The sequence below is a fragment of the Rhinoraja longicauda genome, chromosome 41, assembly GCF_053455715.1.
Source record: "Rhinoraja longicauda isolate Sanriku21f chromosome 41, sRhiLon1.1, whole genome shotgun sequence".
In the NCBI taxonomy this organism is placed as follows: Eukaryota; Metazoa; Chordata; class Chondrichthyes; order Rajiformes; family Arhynchobatidae; genus Rhinoraja; species Rhinoraja longicauda.
This window is the reverse complement of record NC_135993.1, coordinates 4,856,212-4,874,266: the sequence shown is the minus strand read 5'-3', so window position 1 is coordinate 4,874,266 and position 18,055 is coordinate 4,856,212. Positions and strand designations below refer to the sequence as shown.

General features: G+C 49.7%; 1 protein-coding gene across 1 annotated transcript in view; it reads left to right on the top strand.

Annotated features, from left to right (window-relative positions):
• The window catches only part of LOC144611793 (actinia tenebrosa protease inhibitors-like), a 43,539-nt gene extending 29,387 nt beyond the window's left edge, over positions 1-14,152 (top strand). Inside the window, exons 6-10 of the mRNA XM_078431048.1 lie at positions 2,127-2,297; positions 5,879-5,929; positions 7,627-7,797; positions 10,289-10,360; positions 12,172-14,152. Coding sequence (XP_078287174.1) covers positions 2,127-2,297; positions 5,879-5,929; positions 7,627-7,797; positions 10,289-10,360; positions 12,172-12,326 — 620 coding nt within the window. The 3' untranslated portion in view covers positions 12,327-14,152. The remainder of the gene's footprint in view (positions 1-2,126; positions 2,298-5,878; positions 5,930-7,626; positions 7,798-10,288; positions 10,361-12,171) is intronic.
• The last annotated feature ends 3,903 nt before the right edge of the window (positions 14,153-18,055 follow it).

Below are 18,055 nucleotides of genomic sequence, written 5' to 3'. Positions count from 1 at the left end.
GGGCTACCTCACAGATCCAGGGACCCGAGTTCAATCCTGACCTCCAGCGCTGTCTGTGTGGAGTTTGCATGTTCTCCCCCTGACTGTGTGGGTTTCCTCCGGGTGCTCCGGTTTCCTCCTCCATCCCAAAGACGTAGGTTAATTGTGGAGAACGTGGGATAACATAGAACCAGGGTGGACGGATGGTCGATGGTTGGCATGGATTCGGTGGGCCGAAGGGCCTGTTTTCACGCTATTTCTCTGAACTAAACTTTCAGTAGAAATTTGTAACAGAGATTTAAACAAAATATAAGCCGTGTAGTTTGCTCAGTTGGTATGAGCAGTGTGGGCTCCTGAAGATGGACACAAAATGCTGGAGTAACTCAGTGGGTCAGGCAGCATCACTGGAGATCATAGTTAGGTGACATTTTGGGTCAGAACCCTTCTTCAGACCCTTCTTCAAAACATCACCTATTCTTTTCTCCAGAGATAGAAACATAGAAACATAGAAAATAGGTGCAGGAGTAGGCCATTCGGCCCTTCGAGCCTGCACCGCCATTCAATATGATCATGGCTGATCATCCAACTTAGTATCCCGTACCTGCCTTCTCTCCATACACCCTGATTCCTTTAGCAAAAAGGGCCACATCTAACTCCCTCTTAAATATAGCCAATGAACTGGCCTCAACTACCTTCTGTGGCAGAGAATTCCACAGACTCACCACTCTCTGTGTGAAGAAATGTTTTCTCATCTCGGTCCTAAAAGATTTCACCCTTATCCTTAAGCTGTGACCCCTTGTTCTGGACTCCCCCAACATCGGGAGCATTCTTCCCGCATCTAGCCTCTCCAACCCCTTAAGAATTTTATATGTTTCTATAAGATCCCCCTCAGTCTTCTAAATTCCAGCGAGTATAAGCCCAGTCTATCCAGTCTTTCCTCATATGAAAGTCCCGCCATCCCAGGGATCTGCCTGACCCGCTGAGTTACTCCAGCATTTTGTATCTATTTAGTTCAGTTTGGAGATACAGAGGAGAAACCGGCCCTTCGGCCCACCGAACCCGCTCCGACCACTGGTACTATCTTACACACTGGGAACAGTTTGCAATTTTACCCGAGCCAATTAACCTACAAACCCGCACATCTTGTCGATGTGGGAGGAAATCTGAACACCCGGAGAAAGCCCACGAGGTCTCTGGGAGAAGGTACAAACTCCGTACAGACAGCACCCGCAGTCGGGATCGAACCTGGGTCCCTGGCGCTGTGAGGCAGCGACTCTACCGCTGCGCCACCTATCTTTAGTATTCAAGTCAAGTTTATTTGTCACATACACATACACGATGTGCAGGGAAATGAAAGTGGCAATGCCTGCGGATTGTGCACAGAAAAAGAATTACAGTTACAGCATATAAATAAAGTTAATAAGTTACTATAGTGTAGACAAAAATGTAGTCTCTGGAGTTATAAAAGTTGACAGTCCTGATGGCCTGTGGGAAGAAACTCCGTCTCATCCTCTCCATTTTCACAGCGTGACAGCGGAGGCGTTTGCCTGACCGTAGCATCTGGAACAGTCCATTGCTGGGGTGGTAGGGGTCCCTCATAATGTTGCTGGCTCTGGGTCTGCACCTCCTGATGTATAGGTCCTGCAGGGGGACGAGTGTAGTGGCCCATTGAGTCTACTCCGCCATTCAATCATGGCTGATCTATCACAATAGACAATAGACGATAGGTGCAGGAGGAGGCCATTCGGCCCTTCGAGCCAGCACCGCCATTCAATGTGATCATGGCTGATCATTTTCAATCAGTACCCCGTTCCTGCCTTCTCCCCATACCCCCTGACTCCGCTATCCTTAAGAGCTCTATCCAGCTCTCTCTTGAATGCATTCAAAGAATTGGCCTCCACTGCCTTCTGAGGCAGAGAATTCCACAGATTCACAACTCTCTGACTGAAAAAGTTTTTCCTCATCTCAGTTCTAAATGGCCGACCCCTTATTCTTAAACTGTGGCCCTCCTAACCCCATTCTCCTGCCTTCTCCCCCATAACCCCTGACACTATGAGCCATCATCTGCAGTTCCTTCCCACACGTTGAGGCTTCCCGGTGAGTTGCGTGCTGCTGAGAGGGTGTAACAAATCCTTGATGTGTTACAGAGAGGTGCACGGCACCCAAGGCCGTCGGCTATTGTCGGGCTGCTATGCCCCGCTGGAACTTTGACCCCAAGAGCCAGAAGTGCAGCATGTTCATCTACGGTGGCTGCAAGGGCAACAAGAACAACTACGAGACTGAGCGTGCGTGTCTGCAAACCTGTGCTGGGCAAAAGGGTAAGGTCAAGTCATGTCAAGTTTATTTGTCACGCACATATACAAGATGTGCAGTGAAATGAAAGCGGATTGTGCTAAAACTACAAAACAGAATAGGAAAAAAAAAATTGAACACAAAAAATACAGTCAATTAAATTAGTCCCTGGAGTTATAATAGTTAACAGTCCTGATGGCCTGTGGGAAGAAACTCCGTCTCATCCTCTCACAGCGTGACAGCGGAGGCGTTTGCCTGACCGTAGCAGCTGGAACAGTCCGTTGCTGGGGTGGTAGGGGTCCCCCATAATGTTGCTGGCTCTGGATCTGCACCTCCTGATGTATAGGTCCTGCAGGGGGACGAGTGTAGTTCCCATGGTGCATTCTGCCGAACGCACTACTCTCTGCAGGGCCTTCCTGTCCTGGGCAGAGCTGTTCCCAAACCAGACTGTGATGTTGCCGGACAGGATGCTCTCTACAACCCCAGAGTAGAAGCACTGAAGGATCCTCAGAGAGGCTCTGAATTTCCTCAGCTGTCTGAGGTGGTAAAGGCGCTGCCTTGCCTTACTCACCAGTACGGCAATCATATCATATCATATATATACAGCCGGAAACAGGCCTTTTCGGCCCACCAAGTCCGTGCCGCCCAGCGATCCCCGCACATTAACACTATCCTACACCCACTAGGGACAATTTTTACATTTACCCAGCCAATTAACCTACATACCTACAATGTGTGTTGTCCATGTCAGATCCTCTGAGATGTGGATTCCCAGGTATTTAAAACTGCTCACCCTATCCACAGTAGACCCATTTATCTCCAGTGGCGTGTACGTCCTCGGATGTTGAGCCCTTCTCAAGTCTACAATCAGCTCCTTAGTTTTAGTGACATTCAAGAGGAGGCTATTGTCCTGACACCAGAGTGCCAGATCAGCCACCTCCTCCCGGTAGGCCTTCTCATCGTTGTCGGAGATCCGGCCCACCAACACAGTGTCATCAGCAAACTTGATGATGGAGTTGGAGCTGAATCTGGCCACACAATCATGTGTGTACAGGGAGTACAGTAGGGGGGCTAAGGACGCAACCCTGGGGGGATCCTGTGTTCAGGGTGAGGGGGCTAGATGTGTGTTCCCCATCTTGACCACTTGGGGCCTGGCGGTGAGAAAGTCCAGGACCCAGGCACACAGGGGAGTGTTAAGCCCCAGTTCCAGCAGCTTCTCAGCCAGTCTGGTGGGGATTATTGTGTTGAAAGCTGAACTAAAATCAATGAACAGCATCCTCACATAGCCCCCCTTCTGGCTGTCCAGATGAGAGAGAGCAGTGTGCAGTTTAGTTTAGAGATACAGAGCGGCACACAGCCTTCAGCCCACCAAGTCCGCACCGACCAGCGATCCCCGCACGTTAAGTCTGGGGTTTCGTTTAGTTTTGATTATTGTATGTATGTACCGAGATACAGAGAAAAGCATTTGTTGCCTGTTAACCAGTCGGCGGAAAAACAATGCATGATTGCAATCGAGCTGTCCACAGTGTACAGTTACATGATAAAGGGAATAACGTTTAGTGGAAGGCAAAGACCGATCACCTACAGCACCTGAGTTTGACTTGATTGTATTTATTTAAAGTATTACCTGATCTGATTGATTAACTCGCAAAACAAAGCTATTTACTGTACCTCAGTACTTGTGACAATCATCATATCATCATATCATATATATACAGCCGGAAACAGGCCTTTTCGGCCCTCCAAGTCCGTGCCGCCCAGCGATCCCCGCACATTAACACTATCCTACACCCACTAGGGACAATTTTTACATTTACCCAGCCAATTAACCTACATACCTGTACGTCTTTGGAGTGTGGGAGGAAACCGAAGATCTCAGAGAAAACCTACGCAGGTCACGGGGAGAACGTACAAACTCCTTACAGTACAGCACCCGTAGTCAGGATCGAACCTGAGTCTCCGGCGCTGCATTCGCTGTAAAGCAGCAACTCTACCGCTGCGCCACCGTGCCGCCCTTGAATGATAAATGGACCGTCTCTGGAACTAGACACAAAATGCTGGAGTAACTCAGCGGGTCAGGCAGCATCTCGGGAGGGAAGGAACGGGTGACGTTTCGGGTCGAGACCCTTCTTCAGACTGATGTCAGGGGACGGGGCGGGACAAAGATAGAATGTAGTCGGAGACAGTAAGGCTGGAACTGGGAAGGGGAGGGGATGGAGAGAGAGGGAAAGCAAGGGCTATCTGAAGTTAGAGAAGTCAATGTTCATGCCGCTGGGGTGTAAACTGCCCAAGCGAAATATGAGGTGCTGTTCCTCCAATTCTCTGGAACTGATGAGTTACAATTCTAAGTATTAAGTACAGAGGATTGATAGTGCATAAGTGGGGGAAAGGTATATCTTGTAATTGAGTTTGAATTGAATGTATTTAGAAATTGGACAGGTGATCTGATTAGATAACGTGCATGACAAATAATAAACCTAAACGTTTGGTTAGGAAAACTTTAGAGGAAATGTGTAGGAAGGAACTGCAGATGCTGGTTTACACTGAAGATAGACACAAAAAGTTGGAGTAACTTTGTACTCCAAACTTCGAAACGTTGGGCGGCACGGTGGCGCAGCGGTAGAGTTGCTGCCCTACAGCGAATGCAGCGCCGGAGACTCGGGTTCGATCCTGACTACGGGCGCCGTCTGTACGGAGTTTGTACGTTCTCCCCGTGACCTGCGTGGGTTTTCTCCGAGATCTTCGGTTTCCTCCCACACTCCAAAGACGTGCAGGTTTGTAGGTTAATTGACTGGGTAAATGTAAAAATTGTCCCTAGTGGGTGTAGGATAGTGTCAGTGTGCGGGGATCGCTGGGCGGCGCGGACCCGGTGGGCCTGTTTCTGCGCTGTATCTCTAAATCTAAATAAATCTAAAACTCAGCGGGCCAGACCGATTCCTTTTCTCCAAAGATGCTGTCTGACCTGCTGAGTTACTCCAGTTTTTTGGGTCTATCAAAGTTTAGAGGGCTGTGGGCCAAACTCTGGCAAATGGGTATGAAAAAAAACTGCAGATGCTGATTAAAATCGGAGGTAGACACAGAATGCTGGAATAACTCAGCGGGACAGGCAGCATCTCGGGAGAGAAGCAATGGGTGACGTTTCGGTCCAGCTGAGTTAAGAATAATGGGAGGTCATTTAGAACGGAGATGAGGAAAAACTTTTTCACAGAGTTGTAAATCTGTGGAATTCTCAGCCTCAGAGGGGGTGGAGGCCAATTTTCTGGATGCTTTCAAGAGAGAGTTAATGATAGGGGAGTCAGGGGGCATGGGGAGAGGGCAGGAACGGGGTACTGATTGTGGATGATCAGCCATGATCACATTGAATGGCGGTGCTGGCTCGAAGGGCCGAATGGCCTACTCCTGCACCTATTGTCTATTGTTATTCCAGAATTTTGTGTCTACCTTCTGGTAAATGGGAGGGGCTTGTTGGTCGGCATGGACGATTTGGGCCGAAGGGCCTGTTTATAAGCTGTATGACTATGCCTCTATTTAACTGTGCCCAAAGCCTTAATTGGAGTTGTGTTGTTGAAAATGACCTCCTTGAATAACGAGGTCTTTTGTCTTGCAGACGTCATCTCCAAGGTACAGAAACTGAAGGGTCCAGCTGTAAATGATAACGGTAGGTTCACGCACTGGTGCGGTTGGCAACGGTGGAGGTGGGAGGGCGAAGGCGTGGGTAGAGGGACCAGCAGAATTTAATTTAGTTTCGTTTAGATGCAGCGTGGAAGCAGGCCCTTCATCCCACCAAGTCCCCGCACACTAACACTATCTTACACACACTCGGGACAATTTACACGTGCACTAAGCCAACGGCGGCACGGTGGCGCAGCGGTAGAGTTGCCGCCTTACAGCGAATGCAGCGCCGGAGACTCTGGTTCGATCCTGACTACGGGCGCCGTCTGTACGGGGTTTGTACGTTCTCCCCTGGGTGGGTTTTCTCCGAGATCTTCGGTTTCCTCCCACGCTCCAAAGACGTGCAGGTTTGTAGGTTAATTGACTGGGTAAAATGTAAAAAATTGTTCCTAGTGTGTGTAGGATAGTGTTAGTGTGCGGGGATCGCTGGGCGGCGCGGACTCGGTGGGCCGAAGGGCCTGTTTCCGCGCTGTATCTCTAAATCTAACCTCCAAACCTGTACGCCTTTGTGGAGTGTGGGAGGAAACTGAAGATCTCGGGGGAAACCCACGCAGGTCACGGGGAGAACGTACAAACTCCGTAGTCGGGATCGAACCGGGGTCTCTGGCGCTGTGAGGCAGTAGCTCTACTGCCATGCCACCGTGACGCCCGTACTTGTGTTTTTTGGACTTTAGAGATACAGCGCGAAAACAGGCCCTTCGGCCCCTTACCGAATCTGTGATCGCCCCTTACGCTAGCACTATCCAACACGCTGGCAACATCTGAGACATTCGTGCCATAGAGGGAGTACAGAGAAGGTTCACCAGATTGATCCCTGGGATGGCAGGACTTTCATATGAAGAAAGACTGGATAGACTCGGCTTGTACTCGCTGGAATTTAGAAGATTGATGGGGGATCTTATAGAAACTTACAAAATTCTTAAGGGGTTGGGCAGGCTAGATGCAGGAAGATTGTTCACGATGTTGGGGAAGTCCAGAACAAGGGGTCACAGTTTAAGGATAAGGGGGAAGTCTTTTAGGACCGAGATGAGAAAGTTTTTTTCCACACAGAGAGTGGTGAATCTGTGGAATTCTCTGCCACAGAAGGTAGTTGAGGCCAGTTCATTGGCTATATTTAAGAGGGAGTTAGATGTGGCCCTTGTGGCTAAAGGGATCAGGGGGTATGGAGAGAAGGCAGGTACAGGATACTGAGTTGGATGATCAGCCATGATCATATTGAATGGCGGTGCAGGCTCGAAGGGCCGAATGGCCTACTCCTGCACCTATTTCCTATGTTTCTAACACACTAGGGACAGTTTATGTTCTCCCTGTGACCTTGTGGGTTCTCCAGGATCTCCAGTTTCCTCCCACACTCCAGTCTTGTAGGTTCATTGGCTTGGTCTAGTTGTAAATTGTCCCTAAAGTGTGTGTGTGTGTGTGTGTGTGTGTGTGTGTGTGTGTGTGTAGGATAGTGTTCATATGCGGGGATCACTGGTCGGTGAGGACCCTTTGGGCTAAACTTGAAACGTGCCTGGGTTTTTTCCCCACCCCCACCTCCCTTTCCCAGCTCTTCCGCCCCACCCCACAATCATTGGGTGAATGGAGCCTCGGGCAGGTTTTGTCACAGGGCTGGAAGGTGGATGGGCTGATTTACGGGGAGGGGGGGGTTGAGATTGGACTGACCGCCCCGCCTGTTGGTTGCAGCTTACTGCCTCGCCCCGGCCGTAACGGGTAGGTGCCGAGCTGCCTTCCCCCGCTGGTACTACGACTCCTCCATCCTGAGATGCCGGTCCTTCACCTATGGTGGCTGCGGGGGCAACAAGAACAACTACGACTCCGTGGACCAGTGCCTGGCCAGGTGCTCGGGAAAGACAGGTCAGTGCAGGCACCGACACTAGAGACCTCCATCTGAGGAGATTGGAGATGTTCATTGGAGACACTCCAGTTGTGGAGGTGGGAGATGTTCCTGACTGTGGACAAGCGCAGCGGTAGAGTTGCTGCCTTACAGCGAATGCAGCGCCGGAGACTCAGGTTCGATCCTGACTACGGGCGCCGTCTGTACGGAGTTTGTACGTTCTCCCCGTGACCTGTGTGGGTTTTCTCCGAGATCTTCGGTTTCCTCCCACACGCCAAAGACGTACAGGTTTGTAGGTTAATTGGCTGGGCAAATGTAAAAATTGTCCCTAGTGGGTGTAGGATAGTGTTAATGTGCGGGGATCGCTGGGCGGCGCTGGAGGGCCTGTTTCTGCGCTGTATCTCTAAATCTAAAAAATCCAGTTGTGGAGACCGGTGATGTCCCTTGTTGGAGACACTCCAGGCATGGAGACCGGAGATGTATCTCACCTTGGACACTCCAGTTGTGCAGATGGGGGATGTACTTCACTGTGGACACTCTGAGTGTGGGGACCGGACATGTTCCTCACTGTGGATGTGCCATTTGTGGACACCGGTGGTGTCCCTCATTCTGGACACTCCAGTTGTGGAGATGGGAGATGTTTCTTGTTGGAGACACTCCAGGTTAGGGGACTGGAGATGTCCCTGACGGTGGACAATCCAGGTGTGGAGACTGGAGATGTATCTCTGGGTGTGGGAACCAGACCAGACCAGTCTGGGTGTGGGAACCAGACCAGACCAGACCAGGATGTGCCAGTTGTGGAGAGACCTTGTTCCTTGTTGAAGACCTGTTGGAGACACTCCAGAGAGTCATAGTCATGCAGTGTTGAAACAGGCCCTTCGGTCCAACTTGCCCACATTGACCAACATTCCCTATCTACACTAGTCTCACCTGCCCACATCGACCAACATGCCCCATCTACACTAGGCCCACATTGACCAACATTCCCCATCTACACTAGTCCCATCTGCCCATATCGACCAACATGCCCATCTACTCTAGTCCCACATCGACCAACATGCCCCATCTACTCTAGTCCCACCTGCCCACATCGACCAACATGCCCCATCTACACTAGTCCCACCTGCCCACATCGACCAACATTCCCCATCTACACTAGTCCCACCTGCCCACATCGACCAACATGCCCCATCTATACTAGTCCCACCTGCCAACATCGACCAACATGCCCCATCTACACTAGTCCCACATGCCCACATCGACCAACATTCCCCAACTACACTAGTCCCACCTGCCCACATCGCCAACATTCCCCATCTACACTAGTCCCACCTGCCCACATCGACCAACATTCCCCATCTACACTAGTCCCACCTGCCCACATCGACCAACATGCCCCATCTACACTAGTCCCACCAAACCCACATCGACCAACATGCCCCATCTACTCTAGTCCCACCTGCCCACATCGACCAACATTCCCCATCTACACTAGTCCCACATGCCCACATCGACCAACATGCCCCATCTACACTAGTCCCACCTGCCCACATCGACCAACATTCCCCATCTACACTAGTCCCACCTGCCCACATCGACCAACATTCCCCATCTACACTAGTCCCACCTGCCCACATCGACCAACATTCCCCATCTACACTAGTCCCACCTGCCCACATCGACCAACATGCCCCATCTACACTAGTCCCACCTGCCCACATCGACCAACATGCCCCATCTACACTAGTCCCACCAAACCCACATCGACCAACATGCCCCATCTACTCTAGTCCCACCTGCCCACATCGACCAACATGCCCCATCTACTCTAGTCCCACCTGCCCACATCGACCAACATGCCCCATCTACACTAATCCCACCTGCCCACATCGACCAACATTCCCCATCTACACTAATCCCACCTGTAAGGTATCACGGTGGCGCAGCGGTAGAGTTGCTGCCTTGCAGTGCTTGCAGCGCCAGAGACCCAGGTTCGATCCCGACTGCGGGCGCTGTCTGTACGGAGTTTGTACGTTCTCCCCGAGACCTGCGTGGCTTTTCTCCGAGATCTTCGGTTTCCTCCCACATTCCAAAGACGTACAGGTTTGTAGGTTAATTGGCTTGGTATAAATGTAAATTGTCCCTAGTGTGTTAGTGTGCGGGGATCGCTGGTCGGCGCGGACTCGGTGGGCCAAAGGGCCTGTTTCCACGCTGATTCTCTAAACTAAACTAAAATTAACCTGCGTGTCTGTACGCCTGCGGAGTGTCGGAGGAAACCAAAAACCTCAGGAGCCCCACGCGGTCACGGGGAGAACGTTCAGATAAGCACACGTACAGGAGGACGCACAGGTAGTCTAGATCGAACCCGGGTCTCTGGCGCTGTAAGGCAGAGGTGTTGCCAGGTGTGACATTATTCATGTACAGACACGCCACCGTTTTTGAGAAGGGCGTTATCTATTCTAATGCAGTTTGTTGACAGCAGGTCTTGACGACAGCTTTATTTCCCTGTAGGTGCCTGGAACGATGGTGAAGATGGAGGCAGTCATGAGAAGCACCAAGCGGAGTACCGTCGGCACGTGTCCGGTGAGCGCTCTTCCCCTTGTTCCAGGCGTACACTGGCCCCATCCCCGAACTCTACCTCCACTACATTGACGACTACATTATACAATAGACAATAGGTGCAGGAGGAGGCCATTCGGCCCTTCGAGCCAGCACCGCCATTCAAATTTGATCATGGCTGATCATTCTCAATCAGTACCCCCGTTCCTGCCTTCTCCCCATACCCCCTGACTCCACTATCCTTAAGAGCTCTATCCAGCTCTCTCTTGAATGCATTCAGAGAATTGGCCTCCACTGCCTTCTGAGGCAGAGAATTCCACAGATTCACAACTCTCTGACTAAAAAGTTTTTCCTCATCTCCGTTCTAAATGGCCTACCCCTTATTCTTAAACTGTGTGGCCCCTGGTTCTGGACTCCCCCAACATCGGGAACATGTTTCCTGCCTCTAACGTGTCCAACCCCTTAATAATCTTATACGTTTCGATAAGATTGGTGCTATCTCCTGCACCCATGCAGAACTCACTGACTTCATAAATTTCCACCCAGTTCTTAAATATACTTGGACCATCTCCGACATCTCCCTACCGTTTCTGGATCTCACCATCTCCATCACAGGAGAAAACAAGAACTGCGGTTATTTTCCTACCCAACTTGACCCACGTCAAAGCGCGCACACGGAGCTGGAGAAACTCAGCGGGGCAGGCAGCATCTGTGGAGGGCATGGTGTGGCAAGGTGGCACGGCGGGCAGGCCAGCTACCTCACCACGCCAGAAACCAGAGTCTGATGAAGGGTCTCGGCCCGAAACATCACCCATTCCTTTTCTCCAGAGATGCTGCCCTGACACAAGTTACAGGGGTAGAATTAGGCCATTCGGCCCATCTAGTCTACTCCGCCATTCAACTATGGCTGACCTAATCCCATTCTCCTGCCTTCTCCTCCATCAAACCTTGACACCCGTTCTAATCTAGAATTTGTCTATAGAAACATAGAAACTAAGTGCAGGAGTAGGCCATTCGGCCCTTCGAGCCTGCACCGCCATTCAATATGATCATGGCTGATCATCCTACTCAGTATCCCGTACCTGCCTTCTCTCCATACCCTCTGATCCCTTTAGCCACAAGGGCCACATCTAACTCCGATCTTTATCTCTGCCTTAAAAATATCCACTGACTTGGCCTCCACAGCCCTTTGAGGCAATGAGTTCCACATATTAACTACCCTTTAGTTTTTAGATTTAGATTTTAGATTTAGAGATACAGCGCGGAAACAGGCCCTTCGGCCCACCGGGTCCGCGCCGCCCAGCGATCCCCGCACATTAACACTATCCTACACACACTAGGGACAATTTTTTACATTTTACCCAGTCAATTAACCTACATACCTGCAAGTCTTTGGAGTGTGGGAGGAAAGCGAAGATCTCGGAGAAAACCCACGCAGGTCACGGGGAGAACGTACAAACTCCGTACAGACGGCGCCCGTAGTCGGGATCAAACCTGAGTCTCCGGCGCTGCATTCGCTGTAAGGCAGCAACTCTACCGCTGCGCCACCGTGCACCGTGACTAAAGAAGTTCCTCCTTTCCAAAAGACACGCTGAGTTATTCCAACTTTTTCTGTCTATCCAGGGTAACTGATGGCTCTGGAGGTTGGGGGGGTGGGTGATTTGGGAAGGTGGGGCACCATTGGCAGGGTGGGGATGGTAAACATTAGCAGGGGGTGAATGGCCTACTCCTGCACCTATTGTCTATGTCTATTGAGATATCTCTCTCTCTCCCTCTGGGCAGTTTACTGACGGCACCTCTCTCACTTGTTCTCTCCCTCTCTCTGCCCCCTCCAGCGATCTCCATGGTGGTGCTGCTGGCCATCTGCGTCTTCATCCTGCTGAGCGGAGTGGTCTACTTCATCGTCAAGTTGGCCAAGTCCGACCACGTGGTCTCCTACCACCGCACCCGCTCGGGAGACGACAAGGATACCCTCATCAACGCAGCGTAGAACCGGCCAGCGCCCAGCGTGAGGGAGCGCGGCAGAAACCCCGAGCAAATGTTGCTATCCCCGAACCATCCCCCCCCCCCCCCCCACCCAAATCTTCCACCATCATCATTCCTACAAAGAGTGTCTCTGATGTTATTGCCCTCCTTGTGTTCCCATAAACCTTTCAGTCTTAACCTTTTATAATTTTGTTTCTGATGAAGTTTCGTCCTCGCCCCAAGCCGACCAGTTGGTGGTCCCTTGGGTCACCTGGTGGTCTCCCTGCACCAGTGACCCTCACCCTGGTCACCCCCCCCCCCCTACCCCCCCCCCCTTGCTTAGTTAGAACATGACCCATGGACAGATGTGCGTTGGGATCTCGGATGGGATTTCTCGTCGCAGTTGGACCTTAAACCTCTGGGTTTCTCGTCCCAGTTTTCCACGGTAGTGAATCTGAACTCTACCAACTAATCACTGGAATTTTATATTACTGTGTAGCTTTGTAGTGTGGACACTGTGCAGACTGCAGGGGTACTTGAGAATCTGCTAACAGCTTAAATTTCCCGTAGGCAGGAGAAATGTTTAATCAGTAGTATTCCCCCCCCTGTTAATTTAATCTCCCTTGGTCTCTCGAGATGCTTTCTGCCTGGTTGGTTTTAATGCCATGGTGTTGATTATATGCCCATTATTGCTTGTCGATCTTGACTAGGTACCTACCCTGCCTCGTGTGTCCCAGCTCTGACTCCGTGAGCATATTCTGGCCATGGAGTCGGCCCCATCTGCACTGCGTTTGAGAGCTGTGAATGGCGTCGTGCGTTATCTACGGGGCCAACCCGGTCCTCTGGTGACACTTTGGGATCTGGCACCGGTCCTTTGCGGCGGAGGAAATCGAGATGCCCCCCCCCCCAGGCGCTTGTCCAACCGCGCGCCCACTTTCAGATCCGCGCTTAGCTCACACTTCACCCTTGGAGATGTTTAAGTGATGAGCAAACACAAAGCGACGGAGGGACCCAGCGAGTCAGGCAGCATCCGTGGAGGGAGTGGGCAGGCGACCTTTCGGATCCATCTCAAGCAGGGTCCCGACACGAATGGTCGTCTGTCCATCCCCTCCACGGATGCTGCCTGACCCGCTGAGTTCCTCCAGCACTGTGTGTGTGTGTGTGTGTTGTTGTTTGCGTTTGCAGCATCTGCAGTTCCTCGTCAGTGGGATTGAGTTGGGGAGAAGATGGTAGAATCCAAGTGCCAGTTGGTGTTGGGTGTGGGGTCACCAGCCTTGTCTCAATCCAGGTGGGAACGGGGTGAAAGGGGTAACCACCGTGACCTGTTCCTTTGCACACTCACCACCCGACCACATACAAACCAGGGCTTGGCAATGCAGCCAGAACCTTGGCCAATCCCCGCCTCAACACAAGCCAACTCTCAGCGCTCCAATGTAGACCCCCTCGCCCCTCGTATAACGGGGGCTCAAGACTGCACAGGGAAATACCTGGCGTGTGGAGGCGAGCGAGGTGTGTGTGAGTTCGATGGTACCCCATCTGTGACACTCCCACAGCAAGAGGTGGGCATTGGTTTGTCTTCGCTGAAGTTACTCCCCCGGCAAACACCCCTGACCGCCGCCTCTGCTCAACGCTGCTCCCTCTCTCGTGAGCCCCGTGTCACCGGGCCAGACCTCCCCCTGGGACAACGCCCCGTCCTCCACACTCGGTCTCCCTGGTGCTGGGGGAGGGAGGATGGGGAGGGGGGAATGACCCACTGTTGGTTGTGTGGCGGGGGTTGGGAGCGCAGGGGAGCAAAAATGTTAAAGGCATTTATTCTCCGGTGAAATATTTAATCCAATGGGGTAAAGAAAATCAGCTATTCAACTCTTGAATCCCTCTCTGTCTGTGTGTGCATGTCTCTTTCACTCGCTATCTGCCTCTCTCTCTCTTTGTCTGAACTCTATCTCTGTTCTCTCTCTCTCTATCTCTCTCTCTCTCTCTCTCTCTCTCTCTCTCTCTATCTCTCTGTTCTTTATCTCTGTTCTCTCTATATATATCTCTGTTCTCTCTCTATATATATCTCTGTTCTCTCTCTATCTCTCTGTTCTCTCTATATATATATCTGTTCTCTCTCTATATATATATATCTGTTCTCTCTCTATCTATCTGTTCTCTCTCTATATATCTCTCTCTGTTCTCTCTATATATATATATCTGTTCTCTCTCTCTCTATATATATATCTCTGTTCTCTCTCTATATATATCTCTGTTCTCTCTCTATTTCTCTGTTCTCTCTATATATATATCTGTTCTCTCTCTCTCTATATATATATATCTGTTCTCTCTCTATATATATCTCTGTTATCTCTCTCTCTGTTCTCTCTCTATATATATATATATCTGTTCTCTCTCTCTCTATATATATATATCTGTTCTCTCTCTCTATATATATATCTCTGTTCTCTCTATATCTCATTGTTCTCTCTCTATATATATCTCTGTTCTCTCTATCTCTCTGTTCTCTATATATATATATCTCTCTCTCTCTGCCGATCTCTCTGTTCTCTCTCTCTGTTCTCTCTCTCTTGCCTCCATGTGCCTCCATCCTGCCACCATCACTGGTGCAGTGGCCACCTGTTCCTTTCTGTCCCGTGGGGACTGTGCGGCGCTCCGGTTGGGATACCAGGGAACCAGCGCACCATCCCGAAGCGTCCTCCACAGAAGGTGCTTTTCCTATTTCCATCTTCCACCTTCCATCTCTTGAGGCAGTGTGAGTGGGAGTTCTCTCTCCCCCCTTGTACATGACCCAAACAATCAACCCTTAATGAGTTAGCACATTAGCCCTTGTGCTCCAGGCTTGGAGACTATAGCAGTCAATGGGAGCGGGATCTGGTGACCTCTTGACAATTGTGGCGCTTGATATATTTTTGAAAACAGTTTTGACATTTTTGATTGAGATGAACTTTGAGTATCTTCGGTGATGGGGACTCAAGAAAATGTTAGTTCCTCTTAACTTTTAATAAAGTCTTTTTAGAACACTTTGCCTTGCCTGTTTCTTGGGTATCTGTCGTCCCTCATAAGGTACCAGCCGAATACGTCCATTCGGCCCATCGAGTCTACTCTGCCATTCAATCATGGCTGATCTATCTGTCCCTCTCAACCCCATTCCCCTCATAGCCCCTGACACCTTTACCAATCAAGAATCTATCACACCGCTTTAAACATATACATTGATTAGGCCTCCACAGCCTTTTGTGGCAATGAATTCCACAGATTCACCACCCTCTGACTAAAGAAATTCCTCCTCATCTTTCTAAAGGACAATAGACAATAGACAATAGGTGCAGGAGTAGGCCATTCAGCCCTTCGAGCCAGCACCGCCATTCAATGCGATCATGGCTGATCACTCTCAATCAGTACCCCGTTCCTGCCTTCTCCCCATACCCCCCTCACTCCGCTATCCTTAAGAGCTCTATCCAGCTCTCTCTTGAAAGCATCCAACGAACTGGCCTCCACTGCCTTCTGAGGCAGAGAATTCCACACCTTCACCACTCTCTGACTGAAAAAGTTCTTCCTCATCTCCGTTCTAAATGGCCTACCCCTTATTCTTAAACTGTGGCCCCTTGTTCTGGACTCCCACAACATTGGGAACATGTTTCCTGCCTCTAATGTGTCCAATCCCCTAATTATCTTATATGTTTCAATAAGATCCCCCCTCATCCTGCTAATGAGGGCTGTGCCCTCTGGTCCTGGACTCTCCCACTAGTGGAAACATCCTCTCCACATCCACTCTATCCAGCCAATTCACTGGATGAATTTAAAAGAGGATTAGGTAGAGCTCTGGGAGGTAGCAGAATCGAGGGATGTGGGGAGAAGGCAGGAGTGGGTTATTAGCTGTGGATGATCAGCCATGATCGCGATGAGTGGCTCGAAGGGCCGAATGACCTCCTCCTCCTGCACCTATTTTCGATGTTATTTTTTCTATGAAGAAGGGTCTCAGCCTGAGACATCACTTACCCCTTTTCTCCACACGTCAAGAGTGTTTTATTGTCAGGATAGAACAATGAAATATTTGCAGCAGCACAACAGAATATGTAAACATTGTGCACAAGATAATAAAATGAGAAAAAAAGTTCAGTGTGTGCATATATACACTTACATACATACATATATATATATATACGTCTAGGAAGGATGCTGGTTTATACTGAAGATAGACACAAAAAATACTGGAGTAAATTGGGTCAATATATGATATATATATAATTTATATATATAATTTATTATATATATATAATTTAGGGCGGCACGGTAGCGCAGCGGTAGAGTTGCTGCTTTACAGCGAATGCAGCGTCGGAGACTCAGGTTCGATCCTGACTACGGGCGCTGCACTGTAAGGAGTTTGTACGTTCTCCCCGTGACCTGCGTGGGTTTTCTCCGAGATCTTCGGTTTCCTCCCACACTCCAAAGACGTACAGGTATGTAGGTTAATTGGCTGGGTAAATGTAAAAATTGTCCCTAGTGGGTGTAGGATAGTGTTAATGTGCGGGGATCACTGGGCGGCACGGACTTGGTGGGCTGAAAAGGCCTGTTTCCGGCTGTATATATATGATATGATATGATATTGATGCCACTGATTTACTCCAGTATTTCATGCATGTATACACTTACATATACATTATATAGACGTCTAGGAATGAACTCCAGATGCTGGTTTACACTGAAGATAGACACAAAATACTGGAGTAAATCAGTGGGTCAATATATGAGAGATATACCCGAAATGTCACCCATTCCTTCTCTCCCGAGATGCTGCCTGACCTGCTGAGTTACTCCAGCATTTTGTGAATAAATACCTTCGATTTGTACCAGCATCTGCAGTTATTTGCTTATATTATATATAATTTATATATTTCCAAATACACAGGACAAGATGTCAGAAATCCTAAGTGCCAAATGTCAACTTGATCCCGGTGGTGATGGGAGGCTTATGCACCTCCGATGTTGAAAAATGTTAAAGGCATTTATTCTCCAGTGAAATATTTAATCCAATTGAGTAAAGAAAATCAGCTATTCAACTCTTGAATCCCTCTCTGTCTCTGTGTGTGTGTGTGTGTCTCTCTTTCACTTGCTGTCTGCCTCTCTCTTTGTCTGATCTCTCTATCTCTATCTCCCTGTTCTCTCCCTAAAGCAGTGTTCTCTCTCTCTATCTCTCTGTTCTCTCTATCTCTCTGTTCTCTCTATCTCTCTGTTCTCTCTCTCTCTCTCTCTGTCTGTCTCTGTTCTCTCCCTACATCTCCGTTCTCTCTCTCTCTATCTCTGTTCTCTCTCTGTCTCTATCTCTCTCTCTTTCTCTCTGTTCTCGTTCTCTGTTCTCTATCTCTCTGCTCTCTCCCTAAATCTCTGTTCTCTCTATCTCTCTGTTCTCTCTATCTTTCTGCTCTCTCTCTCTCTCTCTGTTCTCTCCCTAAATCTCTGTTCTCTCTCTCTCTGTTCTCTCTCTGTCTCTATCTCTCTCTCTCTTTCTCTCTGTTCTCGCTCTCTGTTCTCTATCTCTCTGCTCTCTCCCTAAATCTCTGTTCTCTCTCTCTATGTCCTCTGTTCTCTCTCTCTCTCTCTCTCTCTGACCAACTGAAGTTGAGAAGGGCTAGGCAGACACGTCATTGGGATTATCAAGTGGGCACCTACTTTCATCGACGTTTCGCTGATTGGACCCACGACGTCTCCAGTATGCTCAGCAGTGATTTACTCCAGTATTTTGTTGTGCTACTACCT